Source organism: Camarhynchus parvulus, chromosome 2 (assembly GCF_901933205.1).
Source record: "Camarhynchus parvulus chromosome 2, STF_HiC, whole genome shotgun sequence".
Classification (NCBI taxonomy): Eukaryota; Metazoa; Chordata; class Aves; order Passeriformes; family Thraupidae; genus Camarhynchus; species Camarhynchus parvulus.
In genome coordinates, this window is record NC_044572.1 from 14,608,429 (window position 1) to 14,627,288 (window position 18,860).

Consider the following 18,860-nt stretch of genomic DNA (forward strand, 5'->3'; position numbering starts at 1 on the left):
TTCTAAAAGCATTTGAAAAGTACTGAAACAACAGATTTTTAAAATTCTGGTTTAATCACAGTTGTGTGAAGAGATGCTTGCAATAATGACAATCCTGAAATATTTGTTACAGAAAAATGCCTACTGATAACAGCAAGATTGAGTATGGTGATAATTATTATAAACTTCTGGAGACAACATGCTTTGAGTCAGTAAAGTTGTGATGAACTATTGGAAGCTTATGTTTGAAAGAGTATGGAAAAGGGATATTTTTGACAATGACAGTTTTAATGGGAAAAAAATGACATATATTTGTTATTGGTGCATGACCACATTGTATATTTATCCTTAAAGAGGAAAGTTTCTAGCTGTGTATGTATAGAGGTGCTGTAGGTGTAGCAAACACTTTCAACCACAGCAATAAAAACCAAAAAAAAGTAGCAATAGGCTTGGTGTGTTTTAGTGGTTTAGGCTTGGAGAGGTGCTGCCTTTGCCGGGTGCTTGCACACCAGCATAAGCAACACAGGACATTGTTTTGTCCTCTCCTAAAATTCAAAGAGCTTCATTGTATCCTTGTGTGAATCCTCTGGTTCCGTGGGCAGATTGGAACCACATGGGATTTCACAGGCACAACAGTTTGAGGATTGTAGACCAAGTTGTAGTTGCAGACTGGATTGTCAGGGGTGTAAATGTTATAGCTTAAACTAGGTATAAGCCATAGGTAATCAACATGTAAAGCACATGGCTGATGTTTTAATGAGGTGTAGCTGCAAGTCTGAGTGCTCTGCTGGACAGCATGCAGAGTTGTATTTCTCTCCTAATTTAGTGCTGAACTTTAAGCACAATACATCTGCTTGTTAGTCTAGTTTTCTAAAATATAGCTGTCAGAGTTCATGCTGTGAATTGCAGTTCATGGATAACTGCCTGGTGTAAAAATATTTAAATAAAAGAGAACATTTTTCTGAGAAAGAGTACCTGACTTGGCTCTTGAACAGTTTCATGTATGTGGTCATCATGCACAGGTTGCTTGTTCTTGTGAGCTGTGTTAAAGTGCTACCTGTCTTTCAAGCATTGAGATGTTTTCCAGAGTAACTCCTGAACTGTGGAATCTTGGCTTCAGATTATGATTCAACAGGTCAAGAAAGTGTTGTCCAAATCATCTCTTCATGTGCATACAAACCAAACCAGGGACAAGGATGGTTAATACAGCAAAGCAGTGTTCTTAAATTAGTGATTTGTGGTATGGTAGTACTGTGAAGATCTAGTCATGAGTTACAAGCTGTCTGTGCATGGCAGTGTGTACACACACTGTTTGAAGGAAGTTTCTTCCTTCAAAAGTGGTGCTGACTAACTAGTGTTAACCCTGCCTGCACTATAGTGCTCTCCAAAAAGCCTGAGAACAAAGGGAAGAGATCAAGGGTGCACTTGGGGTTTGCTGACTAGAAAGATGAAGGCTCTTTGTCAGTAGCTGCATCTTCAAGTTGCCTCTGTGCATCTTTTTCCTGTTCTTTTACCTTCTATCACCATCGTCAGCATGAAATTCTGACATGTGTGGGTTCTGAAATAGAGATATTTAATGAAAAGACAAATCATGGTGGGATTTTTGGGACTGTTCTGTGCAGGGCCAGGAGTTGGACTTCAGTGATCCTTGTGTGTCCCTTCCATCTCAGAATATTCTGTGAATAAATTGAGTGGGCTTTAGTAGCAGTATTCTTCTTTACAACTTACTATGGAACTTGTTTTTCTTGTGATGAGTATTACTTAGGTGTGCAGCCAATTGCAGGAGTTTGTCATTAAGAGAAATTGTCAATAGATTCTGCTAGTGAAAACACAGAAATACAGTGAAATCAGGCATGGTATGTAATTTACCCTGCCTTTATAGGTTTGCTATGTTCCATAAAAGTCTACATTCTGTAGGTTTTTCTGGCTTTCCAGAAGTCCCCTGGCTGCCTTTGGTTCCTCGTATTTAGCTGCTTGTATTCATTTTTAATGTAAGTCCCTAGAGAAGTCCATATAGTTTGGATTGTTCAGGTCTGCAAGTAGAGAGGGATTTCAGCCCGGCATGCACAGGTCAGAGTGATCATCCACGACACAGGAGGTTTGCAGTCGAGGCTCTCTTATGTGTCTGAGTGTGAACATATGTCTGTTTCCCTTCAGTTTCCTTCAGGGTAGAGCATTTGGTGAGAATTTGTATTCCAGAGTATGAACCCAAGTGTCTGTTTTTTCTCATGGACAATATGCCGTAAATCTGCAAATATTACAGGGAACAGTAACTGGAACCCCACTTATACCTATTTATCTAGCTCCTGCTATATGAGCCCTTCAGTAGGTAAGCTAGAGACAAAACTCAGTTTTTCTGTCTCTGTACCTTTTGTTCTGTGTAGCAGAGCAAAGGTTTAATTAAAGCTCATACTAGTATGTTCTGTAGGATGATAGAGCATTCCCAGAAAATGGGAATGCAAACCCTTTGGGGCTGAGAAGGGACTGGAGCCCATTTATCTTACTTCCTGAGAATGCCACAGTACTGTAAAATATCTGGGATCCATTACCACCTTCTGTCATGTCCCAACTGGATATACTGCATTTTATCTTTCTCATTGTGCAGAGATGTCAGATACCCGTGAACTTTATCATCTACAGTTGTTCTGAAACCTCTACCTGTATTTTTTCTGATTATAGATTAAATTTATGTCTTCCATCAAGAAAAACCTTCCCCACAATTCCCTGCAGTCAGGCACCTAACTTGGGCAGATTTGTTTCCATTCCATTATTCAAATCAAAACCAAAAAATAATTTGCATAAAAATACCCAATTGCTTTTCATTCCATTATTTAGAACTGTCAGAAAGTTGAGAGCTCCTGTGAAACCCAGAAACAAACATGAGCAAATTCTATGTAAAAGCAATAACTGGTCAAACCGTGTGTGTGCTTGTTAAGTTAGTGGTTCAGTCTTGAAGCAGCTGTGTCCTATATAAACTAACAAACACCCCATACTCTGGGGACACAAGATAATACCATGACCAGCCTTCCAGCTCTGTTCTCATGAGCTGTGGCCTCAGCCTGCTCATACTAGTACATGAGCATTTTCATTTATTCTGCTGAAGAGGTCATGCGTTGTAGGTGCCCGTGCTGGGATTTCAGCAAAAGACACAAGGGTATTTTAGAACCTAACACCTACTGACTTTTGCCACTACATTCAGTCCTTTTTGGTGAATTTTAAGCTACTTGATCTTGTGGGAAATTTTTTGGAGCTGTATGAATCAACTGTGGGAAATAATGTAGTGTAACTCAAGAGTCTTAGCGGTTGCATTACTGTTGGTGTTTGCCTGCCTTACTGGGCATGGGAGTGGCACAGGAGTTTCGATGTCAAAGTGGTACAATTGTGGTATCTTTTCTCATGGTTTGAGCATGCACAAATGTGTATTCTCATCTCTTTTTGGACTCCCTGCTGGGGAGTCTTCTGAACTAACAGTGACATACACTAATTGTGGCAGGTGGCCTTACACAACCATACTGGAATGGAGGAGCCAGTCTCCCTAACCTAAGCAGAAAAGCAGTTTTCTGTAGGTTTTAACTCTCTTGTAATTGAAAGTCAAGTCTTAACTGTTTATTATATATTATTTCAATATATGATGCCCTGCTAAAACAGTGTTTATGGAAGTGATTCTCATGAGTATTTGGAGACTTGTTTTATTCCATTAACTTAGAAATAACTGACAGAAGGTGAGTCCAATGTGAAATACTGCTGATTCTTTTATGTTGTAGCATCACAGTAGCTGAAGTGGGTATGCCTTAAAGTTTTCTCAGGAAACACTTTGAGTAAGCAGTCTTGATGTGCTGAACTTTTTCTGTAAAAGTTATTTCAGTGCTAAAGAATTTTTTATTTTGCACTTCAGTCTGTGATAACATCCCATTCTTTCCATATTACTGCAAGCAGTTCAAACTGTGCTGCATTAATGTGTGTAAAATTACCAGGGGCAGAAGGAACATTGTGGTCTTGAGCCATGGTGTTAGGTTGGTAGACCGATAGGCTGTTGAAGAAAGGCTTACTTCTAGCATTCCTATTTGCATTGGTGTGTTGCAAAGCCCTGCTCTGGGGACTGCACTTCTGTTGTCCATCTTGACTTTTCCCATCAAATTCACTTTCCCTCCTTGGGGATACTCTGCTAGTTCATCCATCATGATGCAAGGTCAGGAGCTGGACCTCTGAAGGGCAGCCATCACAAGGCTGGTCTGCATCCAGGGAACAAATAGTTTTGTAGGCTGAGTTTAGGATTGGGTTCTTTGATTAAAATTGCTGGCAATTCAAGCACCAGTGTTTATCCCAAATCTCTGCCTGTTTAATGAAGAATGCATCGCGTAGTTTCTTAATGGTGGTCCTGGAATTTACTGTGTGGTGTATTCTGACTATACTTCAGTAACACTGATTAAGTAAATAAGATAGCTGTGAAGGTCATAAATGAAGAATTACCAATTTAAGATTTGTGGGAAAATCTATACCACAGGGTTGAAAGCTTTAATCAAAAGTAACTCCTTAGTGTAAAGCTTTTTTTTTTTTTTTGTACAGGTACCTTAGTAATATGCCTCTCTCAAAACAGAACCGCAAGATACCATTTTAGTGCTTTCTTTTATAGTGAATTGCTTCTTCACAGTGAACAGTTGTACAGGCAGGTATGTTTAGAGTTGTTTCATGTGCAGGCAACTTGGGGATTATGATTAATGATATCTGTTGAGGGGGTTCTGCTGTCAAGAGTATTTGCAGGTCATTGCTAGAGGTTTGTAGTCTCTGTGTAATTGCTGTGTCATGTCACTAAGGTTGTTTGGTTCTTCAGTCCCTTCTTTTCCCTTCACTTTTTTTTTTCAGAAATATCAATGGGATTCATTCTGCCAGTTGGTAAAATTGACACTGAAAAGTATGGCCCTCAGCTAATGCTAGGAAACCTTCTGGAGGGAGGGAAGATGGAACTATTTTAGCAGGGTAGCCATCGAGTTCTGAAACGGGCATCTCCAGAGACTGTTTCATTCTGCTTATTTTAGAAACTTGTCTCTTCCTGCTCCTTTTTTAACCAGAGCCTTCATGCCTGGGGGTGGGGGCTTGGCTGTGTGACCAATGTAGTCCAGCACACAACCACTGGCTCTGGCTGAGCAGCAGGAGCTTTTCCTTCCCCATCCCCTCCAAGGTCTCCTTTTCTCCATCCTCATCTCACCACATCTCCCACACCAGGAGAAGTGATTCTGTAGCCAGGTGGAAGGAAAAAGACACTTTTTTTCTTTGTTGGATTAGTTTCAGACAGATCTTTTCTTGTTCCAGCCCTCCTGGTGGCCACAGTAATGCTGGCATTGATCAAAGAGGAAAGCAGTAAGAGTAATCAGCCAGGAGGTTGACTAACAAGAGGGAATAATCAGCAAGGAGAATGGGGCAGCTCTGTCGAGTGACTTTCCATCCTTGCACTACATGAAAGTGGCTATAAATGTAACATCAGCTCCAGGAGGAATCAATTCCGTGCAGCATTTCTGAACTGAGATTTAAACCCGTGAAAATACAGCTCGTGCTAAGAGGTGTCAGGCTGAGGGAAGCGCAAGTGTGAGTCCAAAAGTGTGAGCTGTGTATTCATTTCTAGGTTTATAAGTGCAATTAGAGTGGTGTGTGGGGCTATGAGTCAGTTGGCTGGCTGGATACTGCTTTAAAAAGGTGCTGTCTGCACGACAGCTCAGCTCTTACTGCACACTGAAATGTTTCCCCCGTGGTCTGGTTGCATGTTTCAGTGGAAAGCTTTGCAATAAGGCAGAGTTCAGGATGCAGTAGGGGCAGATGCCATGGAGTGATTTTCTGTGCTTGCCATCAGCTTGGTGGATTCTGCATTACTGGGTGAGATGAGCAGCTCAGCTGAGGGGAATAATACTGCAGGAACCCAACACATCATTGTTAATATTACCCTAATATCTGTGTAAACTGTGGTCTGTGGCAGTGCTGAGCTGGGGAGTGGTGGGAGGAGAGCAGCAAAGCCATCAGTATTTAGTTTCAGAGGAATAAATGTGTGTATAACTCTCACCTTTCTTCTTTGATCCTATTTGCCCAGTTAAGTTTATGCAGGGATGCTATTGCCATTCTAATAAATAAACTTTAAAAGGCTTCAATACTGTGGAGTGGTTAATTTCTGAATAGCTTGATGATTAGCAGAATGTGAAAGTTCTAAATACTTAATTTACAAATTCAAAATTCTGTGGAGAAATAATCTTTCCTTCTTTCTGTTGTCACTTAATGAGTCATTTCAAATTAAAAGCTCCAGAAATTTCCATCAAAGCTGATTTTATAAATAAAATATTTTCTTTTCTGGGCTTATGCTGCCCAGAAAAAGGTACCCGGATATCCATAACTCTTTGGTTCTGTTGTCTCATATTGTCCTAATTCTGATTGTCCAAATTATTATTACTCTAATTGTGTTACTATTTTTATAACAATTTTATTACTATTAAACTTTTAAAATTTAAAAAAAAAAACGAGTGATTGGCGTTTTTCACAAAGGCTTTAGAAAGGGGGGAACAAGTATAATAGAAAATAGTTAAATGTTGTGTCAAAATATTAATTCATTGTAACAATTGGTGTTCACATTTAGTTGTAGCTCCACCAAGGGTTTCCAAAGGCTTCCTTTGGCCGGCCGGTGTACTCAGGAGTTATTTGTTTGGGTTTATTCCCTCAATGGAAAAATCTGCAGGAGGGCAGTTCCCACTGGTTACTGGGACTTGCAGGGAGTGCATTCGGCGCTGAAGCGGCCGCAGGAGGGTGGGAGGACGAGGGTGTGCATGGCAGGAGGGTGGAGGATGAGGGCGTGCGTGGCTTCACTTGCATGGGGTAGCAGTCAGAGCTGAGTCCCATCAGTAGATCTGTGCTCACGTTTCCCCAGCACAGCAGATCTGTGTTCGCGATTCCCAGCACTCAGCAGCTGGAAAAGCTGTTCAGCTGGGGGGGCAGAGGAAGAGAGCTGGAAAAGCTGTTCAGCTGGGGAGGCAGAGGAAGAGAGCTGGAAAAGCTGCTCAGCTGGGAAGGCAGAGGAAGCGAGCTGCTGGGAGAGGCATTGGCGCGGCCATATATGGGAAAGGACATTTTCCTTGTTAGCCTTGCCGGGACTCTGTGCCCAGAGCTGCATTCATCACGCGGATGCACTTCCACTGGAACGTTTCTCTTCCAAACGGACTTAATCATAGCTTTAGCACTGTGTCACATCTCTGCTGACTTATTTATATAATCTGTGTGGACTTGCTGTGCATCCACTCTTAGTCTGCCCTAAAAAGGTGAACTGTTTGTAATTTTCTCATCTAGGCTGACAGAAAAGATGGTGCTCACCTGGTGCCAGCAGCTTGGCTTTTTCCTTACTGAAAAGCCCACCCGATTTTGGGCTGCACTAAAAGCAAAGCTGCTTCTCGAATAACAAAATAGCCTTTCACTTAAGGGGGAAACAAGGTTTGCTGAACACAGCATGCCTACCATAAAACTAGGAAAGAAGAACCTGAAAGTTGAGCAACCTGGTAAGGACTTGCTGTCCAGACTCCTGGTCTGGTAGGTGAGCTCCTAAACTTAACTTTCCAAGCCTTAGTTCAGTCCCTTCATCTGTCTTCCACATGCTCTCATTCCTTGGGTCACCGTTCTCCTCTGATCAAGGTTTGTGGTTGCACAAGTTGAATATAGGTGCTTACTTATAAAGGGACTTAATGAAAGTGTTCTGGAAGAATGTTTTTGTGAATGAAGGACTGGTCACTTGCAGCAGTGTGCAGAAAGAAATTCAAGTTGCATGCATGCAGAAACTAGCATTCAAAAGGTATAATTCACAGTTCAATTTTTTCCTCTTTTTTTGACCCCTCATTTCTTTTGTGCTTATGCATAACATCTGTCAAAGTAGTTAACAGCATATTCTCTTAATTCTGCTGTGTCTAAACTCCACTGCTTGTCTTCTCACCATAGCATCCACTAAAAAGTGAGCCAAAATGATTTATCAGAAAAATATGAGCCATCTAACACTGTTGTTGGATACAATTTGTTAGCAAAGGGTTGGCTTCTGTTTGAAATTTTCCCCATCGGATTTTGGAGTGGCTATCCCTTCTCTGGTAGATCTGGCTGGATGTGCAAAGTAAAACTGTGTTTCAGTATGCAAAAACCAAAGCTCAACTGCTGTACTAATTTGAGCATTGCTTACTTTGTTGCTAATTTATACAAAAAACAGTACGTCTTCTAGAAAAATGACATGTTCTGTTTAGGAGATTCTGCCGAATTCACTTTTCCTTGGCTATACTGCAAGATATTTTTTAGAACAAAAAGTTGTTAAGAATACTTTTGTTTCCAGGATGACTGGAGAGGCTTTAATTAGCAACAACATTTTAGGGTGTTCAAGGAAACTGGCCGTTATCATCTAAGTTCTCAGAATTCTTATAATGAATAAAAGAGAATTTAAAATAGTATCAAAATTTAAAAGGCAACTGACCATGGCTGACCACCTGCTATTAAGGTAGGAAACAATTTAGAAAAATTTAGCCTTTCATTAATACTTATAGCACCAAACAATTTTTTTTCTCTTTGATATGGATGGTATCCATTAATTTTCTGTTGTCTAAAGAAGAAAAAACAGCAGTAGAGTTTATGTCAGGGATGCTTTATGGTGCATATTTTGAGATGAAATTTCTAGTTTGTTGTATAAAGTGCAAATCTGTAAAATGCCCTTTGAAGATTGCGAAGAAAATGTTTTGTAAAAAACATGTTTTGGTGTTTATCTTAAAACAGAGGTGTGAGTCTAGAAGCTCTGTTTCCGTCCTGTATTGCTGTGGTAGCTTTATTTAGAAGTCTCTCTCTGATAACATTCAGAGCATAAATATTTTTTATAAGGTGTTAAAAAATTGGTCTGGGTTCTTCCTCCCAAGTCAACAATGTTTCCAAATTTCTCATAGCTCACTGGTTTACCTAGCAGAAGAGCATTTCAGAATAATTTAAGAATCTACCTGTTTGATGTCTTCTAAATACAGTGTAGCCCACAAACATGGTTTCTATTAGGGCAAAACTTGCAGTGCTACAGCTAAGATAATTAGATTTGTGTTTGTTCTGTGTTCCTTATCTCCTGTGAAACACTGTTGTGGGTCCACAGCTTCGTGAAATTATCTTTTTTGCACTTACTCATTAGAGTAAATCATCCAGTTTGCTTTCTTTTTTGTCTTCCAGACTAATTTCAAATGGCTCACATGTGCTGGTGTCCTCTGTTGCTTGATATGGAATGGATTTGCCCAGCAAGGTAAGGCACTTGATTGCGCTGCAGTAGTTAATAAAACTGTATCTGTTTAGCAGTTATTTATGTGGATAAATACATCCTCACTAGACAAATGCTAATGGCAGTAGGTCAGTCATTTCTCATGTTAATAACCTGTAGTTGGAACTTAGTTTACAAAACCAGAGTGAACCCAAGTGAAATGCTGTTGTTGTAAAACACCCTTTTATACCTGAAGTGACGGATTTGCGTTCCTCGCTAGGTGGAAGCGACTGCATAAAAGCAAATGCAAAGTCATGTGGGGAATGTATACAAGCAGGACCAAACTGTGGCTGGTGTAAAAAAACAGTAAGTGTTGCAAACATCTTTTTATGGTTGGGTTTTCCCCCTTGGTTTCAAACTTTAGTAAATACTTTACCCATATAGAAATGACTGTTTTCATTAATGGTAATTTCCTGTAGTTCTTCAATTCGATACCTATCTGTACTTTAACAATCAAATACTGTGATTTTTCTGATTTGAGTATAAACATTTTTCACAATGTGTTTACTTCTCCTTTTCTAAATCCTAAGTGTATACAGACCCTATAAGCCATGTCATAGTTATTTAAAATTACTCCAATGTGGAATCTGTCTGAGTATGCTTAATTATAGTCTTCCAGTGACATTAGAGTTAGAGCTAATTTTAGACAGATGTAGGTGGAGTAGGGAAAGAGATTGAAGGGGATTTTTCTTCTAAAAGAAAGATTTTCAAATTTTAGTTTTCTGTTGATAGACCTGAGGAGTAGGAGATAGGTTTGTGTGGGTGGGTAGTTAGTTTCATTATGAAACAAAAAGGGTATGTTAAGAAAAATTAAGTTCGGGAAACTGCAAAATATAAGATATAACCACCATATGCTGACATATCTTCTTCAGGTTAGAAACAGAAGAAAATATTTTATATAGCCCTTCTTTTACTTGTTATTGAAACTGAGAAATTTTCCTTTTTCTTGCTAGGAGATTATATATATTGCCTACTTACTATTCCCCAAACCAGCTTATAAACTTGCAATATTTAGTTAAACTGACTGATTTTATAATTTCACCTTGAGCTATCAGATTTCCTGGAAGTCTGTGTCACCAAAAACTGACAAGCTTTAGTATATATTTATTTATATGCATATTTTAGGGGAGGGCATATTTATTTATATGCATATTTTAGAGAATGTGAAAAGTCTCGGAACAGCCAAGTTTCTCAATTAGAAGCCTTGTTTATTTATATTTGAGGTTAGAGCTTTTTTAAGGTTTGATGTAATGATAATTTGTTGTTCAGAACAAAGTTAAGGATTGGTTTTGCTTATGGGTGTTACTTTCAGATTGAATTTCCCCAAGATGAGAGTTGTCTGTCTTTGCCCTGCTCTGTCAGCATATAGCTATTACTTTGTTGTGGAGTACCAAGGTACACTTATATAATCTTAATTAAAAAGGAAAGAATGTTAAAAGCAGGCTGCATGAGTAGGTTCACATTATTGGTACTATGTGAAAATGAAAGATTTTTCTGCTCGCAGTCACTTCTAGAGTAGCCAGTTTAAACAGATGTCCCACTTCTGGTGGAGTTGGCATGGGGCTTAATTTTTTTTCCCTCTCACATCTTTTACACAGATAAGTATAAGTAGATGCAAACCCCTGGAGTAAATAGTAGTCATTGAATATATGTAGTATCATTTAATGTATTTCAAGACCGTGTGTTTTATTACTGAACTTCGGAAAAAAATAGATGCGATCATTGTAGAAAGAGCAGTTGTGGGTAGAATATAACAACTTGTTACTTTTGCTGTGTTTTCTAGGACTTTTTGCAAGAAGGAGAGCCAACATCTGCCCGCTGTGATGACTTGGCGGCACTGAAGAGTAAAGGCTGCCCCATGGAAGATATAGAGAATCCCAGAGGCAGCAAACAGGTGCTCGAAAATAGAGAAGTAACAAATCGTAAGAAAGGGGCTGCAGAGAAGCTGAAACCAGAAGCCATTACACAGATCCAGCCACAGAAATTATCACTGCATCTAAGAGTTGGTAAGGACAGTTTCATTCCAGTTTTGGGATGATTCTCTGTCACCGCCATGTCTTCGTTTTTTGATTTGTATGTGTAACCATTTTGTTACAGAAATGACTATTTTTCAGATAACGTGAATGATAGCAGAGCCATTCAGTTCAGCTCCAGGTGTTTAGGTACTCCAAATACTGTTTGATTTTTGAGAAAGATTAGATGTTATCACTTGTTCTATTTTCCCAATAGAATTTAGGAGAAAATTGATACAACATGGATTGTTAGATATATCAGAAAGGTAAAATTGTTTTGTTTTCAGTATTTTGTAGTTGATTTTCTACAGTGTGCCTGTAGGATGAAAGTAGGGGAGTCAGCAAAAACATCAAGTTACTGGAGCATTTCCTTTTGCTTGAAGTTCTGCTGTTTCCTGAAGTCTGCATGTCTGAACAAAGTGGTTTTGTAGTTATGCAGCACAATTTTTGGATTGCTACGTAAAATACCTTCCAGAGGCTAAAGGTGTGGGCACAGAACCACAGCAGTGAAAACACAAAGTAGTTGTGTACCATTTCCAGCCCCTAAAGGGAACTTTATCTATTTCAAATGAGGGGGGTGGGGAGGAACGGGGCTAGTGGCTCAAATGAGCACAATGGAGATTGTCCTCAAGGAGAGTTCCTAGGTACTGTAGACACATTGAGCAGCTGCCTTGTATGTTTATGGAAGAGGAGCTTGTACTTGGGGTCAGCTGCTTGGTGGTAGTTGCAGTAATAATTGAAAGGAGATGTGAAGCAGGCTCAGCATGATGTAGAGAGGAAAGTAATGAAAATTATTTTGCAATTTTGGTATGGCTCCTATTTATTTCTAATGTGAACTTTTTTGCTTCAAACCAAATTATTGTTCCTCTGCTGACACAGAAGTTTCTTCATCAGAACATAGCAGGGAACTAGACAACCAGAATCCAATTACCCAAAAGATGTTTGTAAGCACTTCCATTGGTATTAGTTCTCTGAGGGACTGAGAAGTGCAGAGAGAGAAACTTGCTTTCTGTGCAGGCTTTTTGAAATATTAGCTAAGGAAAATCTAAACAGATTTTTGTGCTCACTTTTATTCTTCTTTGTTGTTTGGGGTTTTTTTGATGAAAACCATGTTACATAGCTGTGTGACATAGCCATTTAATGTTTTTCTCACTTCACTAATTTTGCTGATGTTTAACAAACGTTTCCTAATTATCAAGCAAACTTAAGTAGCAGCAATACTGCCATTTAAGCTCAATGACTGAGAGGAGTGGGCAATCCTATTGATTTAATTCCTTATTTCATATAAAATAGGCAAAAGAATACTGTTCCAGTTTCTGGGAAAGGGTGTGTGTGGTATGTGTGTGCAATCCTTCTGCACTGTCTTTCAGCATCAGTGAGACTACATTCTTTTGTGGGTGAAATGCAGGGTCTGGGCTTACAATCACAACAAATACTAACTTGCTGTTTTCTCACTGCCATTTCTGTGCTCTGAGCTTGGTAGATGCAAAGTAACTTGCAATATTCCATCCAGAATTAATTTTTCTTTTATAAACCTATTAAAACAATGTGTTTTTTTAACTTTTGAGAATTACTGAAGTCGTCTTGGATGAAAATAGACTTAGAAAATTTGTGCCATTAGGTCTTACAGGAACCTTGTTGGAATGACTGCAAGTATGACAATTTGAAATTGCAGCAGTTATAAGAAGCTTGGGTTTTAGCATGATAATTTTTCTGTGGAGAGATAAAGTACCTCAGAAATACGAAGTTGAGCATTTGAAAGAAACACTTGTTGAAATTTTTTTAATCATAATTTGTTGTAAGCATTTCAGTGAACAGGAGAAAAAAATAACTCACCTTAATAACTCACCTTTAGTAATTCAAAACCTTCATAAGGATTTACAAGCCTTTTCTTAGAAAGGCATTTTTCTTGCCAGTGCAGTTATGGAATTTTTAATGGTTTCTGTTTGTTGTTTAATCTCTCTGAAACAGGGGAACCCCAGACAATTTCATTAAAATTCAAGAGAGCTGAAGACTACCCCATTGACCTTTATTATCTTATGGACCTCTCCTATTCTATGAAAGATGATTTAGAGAATGTGAAAAGTCTCGGAACAGCTCTGATGTTAGAGATGGAAAAAATAACTTCAGACTTTCGGATTGGTAAGAAAGATTTGCCTATTCTAAAAATATGATAATTTTCTTCTAAGTTTTCTTCCTGATGTTTTTCACATTATTGTAAATGAAGAGTATTTTTTCAGTTTAGCAGTATTATGGCAGATGTTCTAATACATAGGGCCCATTGAACTGTGTAAAAGTATTTGGCATTGGTGGAGAAGGTGGGAACTAAACAAGTATAAGAGCTATTTCTGATGTCAGTACAGCTATAATGCTTTTGAATTCTGTTGTGTGATAATAGAAATGAGACTTCCATTCTTCAGCTTACTGGAATTTTGTTGTTCTTGTCTTAGGCTTTGGCTCTTTTGTGGAGAAAACTGTGATGCCTTATATCAGTACAACACCAGCCAAACTCAGAAATCCTTGTACAGGGGACCAGAACTGTACAAGTCCATTTAGCTATAAAAATGTGCTTAGCCTTACCAGTGAAGGAAACAAGTTCAATGAACTTGTAGGTAAACAGCACATTTCTGGGAACTTAGATTCTCCTGAAGGTGGATTTGATGCAATAATGCAGGTTGCAGTTTGTGGGGTAAGTGTGTATTTTTTTTTTTTTTTGTTCTATTAGATGAAATTGTTTGAATGCAGCCTTAGTGTTTTATGGTGGCTGGCATTTGAATATGTCACCTCCTGTCAGCAAGACAGGGTAGGTGAGGAAGAATTGAGTGAGTGAGTGAAACTGGGAAATGTGAAGGTGCCAAACAGAGGTTGTGATCACAGCACATAGAGACAAAGCTTTTAAAGTTTGCTGTAGAAGACTCAGGTTGTGCTTTAAAATGTATGAGATCTTGAGTTAGCAATTATTCTCAGATTATTTTAAAGATCTGTATCTTGTTGTGGTTGCAGAAATTTGGTGTGTTGTGACTTTTACTAGTTTCTCAAAGTGGATGGAAAACTGATTTTTTACTTATTTTTGAAGGCCTAAAGATTCTTTGTTTCTGTAATTTTTCAGACAGTTCTATGCACCTGTACAAAATGGACTCCCAAAAAAGCAATACCCAAGCTTATTGCTTTGTTTCCATATTATTTTTGCTGCTGATCAATGGATTCATGACCTTCTGAAGTGATCTGGAGTCTTGATTTAAAAGTGCAGTGTTTATCATAAGCCTTTTAGGGTTTTCTTGGTGGTAATTTAGTATATGACACTTCTGCATGGTCTTCTTTCATTAAATTAGCTAGGGCTTCGGTTCTATGGATAAATTTTAAAAAATAGAAAAGGGCAATTTACGTAATTAAACAGTTGTGAGCCAGGATGCTGATGGGCCAGTCCTCTGGCAAGCACTGTGCTGGGTGCAGATCTGCACTAGGTTGGCAAAGCCTGGTGGTTCTCCAGAGTGTGATGCTGGGCGGTTCAGTACTGCAGCCGTGCTGCGCACCAGCGTCCTGGGGCTGCCTGCTCATGGCATGGGAGTGGAACTGGCACTGAAGAGCCTGATTTCTAAACCCAGTCACTCTTCAGATACTCCATTGAGAACTGGACAGGGTCTATCTCAAAAATAATATTTTTTGCTTTTGTTGAAAAACCTGCAGCAGATGTTTTGGAGCAGACATTAAATGAAACACAAGTGTTTCCAAGGTTTACATGAATTAATGTTTTCCAGGGGGACACTTTTGCAATGTGACTTCTCCTGAGTCTCTAACTTTCCATGCACTTCTCTCTCAAGCGTTGGTCCCCAATGCTTTAAAATAAATTGGTACAAAATACCAAAAATATGTTTGTGATTTTCCCAAGGAACAAATTGGCTGGAGGAATGTTACAAGACTATTAGTGTTTTCCACGGATGCTGGATTCCACTTTGCAGGAGATGGTAAACTTGGTGGAATTGTTCTGCCAAATGATGGGAAATGTCATCTGGAAAATAATGTGTACACAATGAGCCACTATTACGTAAGTCATTAAATCATCTTCTAGGGAAATGAATATTTTATGATGCTTAAGCTCAAAAGAACTCATTGGGTCATCAGATATAGTATCAGACCACTATGTCTTAGAAGATTTATCTGTTTACATTAAGTGATTTTAGTTAAACTAAAGCAAATGTGCAAGAATTAACCTAGTCTTGATTGGAAAATTTCAAGAAATGGTAGCTTTCATGCTATGACTATATGTTGCTGGATTTTAACCTTTCTAATGACTAATAGTGCTGTATGCTACACTGAATCACAGAATATTCTGAGTTGGAAGGGGTGCACAAGGGTCATAGAGTCCAACTCCAAAGCTGGACTTGTATGTCCACTGGAAAACTGATGGCTGTGTCATTAGTTTATCATTTCACCAGTCTTCATTTTTAGAATAGTTTACTAGTGAAAAATACTGTAAAATATCTGCTTGATTTTTTAAGACTGAAATCTTCAGATGCAAAGTTTATGGTAAGTATGGTTAACATTGCCTTTGTGGTTTATAGGAAGGGAGATCTGGCAACAAATGCAAAGAGAAAATATTACCAGATGGGGTAACCACAGTAAGCTTCACCAAGTTTGTGTGTTCATATATTCCTAACTTTGATTGAAAGTAGTACAATAAAAACTTAAAATTAATTCAGTTTTATTTCATCATTTCTTTGGGAAACAGTGCAAAAAGCAGTGGTTTTGAGGGACTGAAGATAATTTTCTGAGGACATTGACATGAAGGATTTAACCTTTTGTATGGCATGGAATGTGATAACATCCATGTGAAGGAACACCTATCTTCATGAGGCATATATGAAGTCTTACCAATGCCTGTTTGTTTTCAGGGGTTGTTTTGCTTTAGAACTGTGACATGAGCTGGCTAGTTAGGAGTTCTCTGTATGTTTCTAAAGATGATTTGTATTTATGATGTCAGAGTCTTTGATTATTTTCTAGCAACATGTCTCAAATTTGAATTTAATTTTATGCTTGACTTTTTTAGGATTATCCATCTATTGCTCATCTGGTACAGAAACTTAGTGAGAACAATATTCAGACAATCTTTGCTGTTACTGAAGAGTTTCAGGCAGTCTATAAGGTAAAGAAATTACTCTGAAGTCATTAAAATTTACTTATTTGAAATTAAAGTAATTGTGGAAGTAAGTGATCATGGAAGTAATATTTTGCTACCCACATACTTTATTATTAAGCTTTTCTTATTTCTTCAAGTCAACACTGACTCTCTGTAATTTCCACTGAGAAAGTGCCCCTTCTCCTAACTACTCTTCATAGGTATGGCTGAGTGGAGAACACATTTGCAGTTCTAATTTTTGTGAACGTTTTTACATCAAAATACCTGAGGGGGGTGTGGACCCTGAATCAGGGGACACACTTATGAAAGAACATAGTTTGTCTCTTTTGTTCTATTTATATATCCCATGTTTAAAATTAACTAAACTGCTGAATGTGATTGTGCAATAGGAAATGACTTGGTAAAGGACATGCATATTTTTCCTTCTTTTAACCTGTTCTTTTGGTTTTGGGATTCTTTCTTAAACTGTATTCAAATTTTTGTTGGAAAACCATGCCTGCCTATTTTTAATGTATTCTAAGTGTGGTTGAAGAGAGATTGTGGTCAGCTTATACAAGAGAAGGACTTAGTATTCTCTTACCAAATGCAGAGTTTGTGCCAGTAAGGCTGTGTATAACCTCAAAAATTGTGTTCATTACTGGCAACACAGCTTTATTTTCTGGAGTACTTTACCATTAATCCACTAATGCATTATATCACCATTTGTACTGCAATTTATATTCTGTTAGTAAGACTGTACTTTTCCTTCTTTTTTGTCAATATTGAAAGGAACTGAAAAATCTGATACCAAAATCAGCAGTGGGAACATTGTCTTCAAATTCCAGTAATGTGATTCAGCTGATCATTGATGCATACAATGTAAGTTCAGATTTTATGTACTAATTTTTCTTGCTCGTAAGTTTTTCAAGCAGAGACTCCAAGGTGGATTAGTTAGTGTTCTACACTATAAATACACTCCATTGCTGTAAAACATTGTAAACATTAAGCCTCTATGGCAGTAAGAGGTTAGATGAGTAAAAAGATGCACTCCTAAAGTCATTTAAAATGGCATTACAAGGAAAACTTACCATCCACGTTTTCCCTTTCAAAAAATAAAATTCACAACCAAATCCCACACTGTTTTTCAGCTTCTTCACTTTTACCTTCTTTCCAGGTGTTAGCAAAAAAGGCCATTTTGCTGGGTTTGGCCCCCACAATATTTTCTTCATTGCTGCATTGTGCGTAAATGAGCCTCACTTCTCCTGTGGAGTACATGGGGTAAACAAGTGCCTCCAACATGTGTGGAAACCTGTCCTGACCTTGTAACAAGTTCAGGCATGGGAAGGAATCACCACAGAGTGACTTTGGGCAGCCCTGGGCTGGTGTTTCTCAGCACATTGGAACTTAAATAATTCCAGTGTGCCTCTGGGGTTGGTGCTTAGACTGGGCATAGTTGTATAATGTCTGTTCTTCAACGGAACACTTCTGCAGCTCAGTTTGAAGTTAGGTAATAACTGCTGTTTCAGTCCCTTTCTTCAGAGGTTATCCTGGAAAATACTAAGCTACCAAAAGGAGTGACAATCAGTTACAAGTCTTTCTGCAAGAATGGAGTGAATGACACACAAGAAGATGGAAGGAAGTGTTCTAACATTTCTATTGGAGATGAGGTAACTCAAGAGTGTATGTGCTGCTGCTCGATTGCAAAATGCACTTAAAACATCCAACACAGCATTTCTTTTTAATAGTACAGACAAAACTCCTTGTAGTAACATGACACTCCATTTTTTTTGCAGGTTAGATTTGAGATTAATATAACAGCTAATGAATGTCCAAAGAAAGAACAAAATGAAACAATTAAAATTAAACCACTGGGATTCACTGAAGAAGTTGAAATTAATCTCCAGTTCATCTGTGAGTGTCAGTGTCAGAGTGAAGGAGAGCCTAATAGTCCAGCCTGCCATGCAGGAAATGGAACATTTGAATGTGGTGCCTGCAGGTAAATAAATAGACATTTTCTTTATTTTTGCAAAAGAGAAATACAAGGAAGAGCTTTGTTTCCTTAATTAGGGTTTACTTGGGTTTACTAGTTGTTTTTTTTTAAGAACAAGAATTGCTGTTACGTGCCTCTTTCTTTTAGGATACTCTGAAATACTGCCATATCTCTGCAAATAATCCCTATGCTTAAATGCTGATCATTAGATCAGCATTGTTTTATGAGTCAGAATTCAAATTTGGCCTTGAGTCAGTAGTTTAAAAGATATAGATCCATTTTTGGTCTTCCTTTTTAAATCAAGAGAGCAGATTTTCCCATCTATGTGTGGAAGAACTTCTTGTACTTGGTGTCACTGTCACTGGTGTCCACTTGGCTTCACATGGGTGAGAACAGGCCTGTGGGTAAGCACAGCCTTTTTTTTGTAAATGCAGCAGCTTCCCAATGATCTGTTGTCTCTGGTGGACACCATAT

At 38.4% G+C, this 18,860-nt stretch overlaps 1 protein-coding gene across 1 annotated transcript in view; it reads left to right on the forward strand.

The window, feature by feature from the left end:
• ITGB1 (integrin subunit beta 1) overlaps positions 1 to 18,860 on the forward strand; it is a 43,329-nt gene that overhangs the window by 10,477 nt on the left and 13,992 nt on the right. Inside the window, exons 2-11 of the mRNA XM_030969028.1 lie at positions 9,184 to 9,253; positions 9,489 to 9,574; positions 11,052 to 11,274; positions 13,252 to 13,422; positions 13,731 to 13,969; positions 15,170 to 15,325; positions 16,328 to 16,423; positions 17,186 to 17,275; positions 17,923 to 18,063; positions 18,190 to 18,392. Of these exons, the coding sequence (XP_030824888.1) occupies positions 9,184 to 9,253; positions 9,489 to 9,574; positions 11,052 to 11,274; positions 13,252 to 13,422; positions 13,731 to 13,969; positions 15,170 to 15,325; positions 16,328 to 16,423; positions 17,186 to 17,275; positions 17,923 to 18,063; positions 18,190 to 18,392 (1,475 nt within the window). The remainder of the gene's footprint in view (positions 1 to 9,183; positions 9,254 to 9,488; positions 9,575 to 11,051; positions 11,275 to 13,251; positions 13,423 to 13,730; positions 13,970 to 15,169; positions 15,326 to 16,327; positions 16,424 to 17,185; positions 17,276 to 17,922; positions 18,064 to 18,189; positions 18,393 to 18,860) is intronic.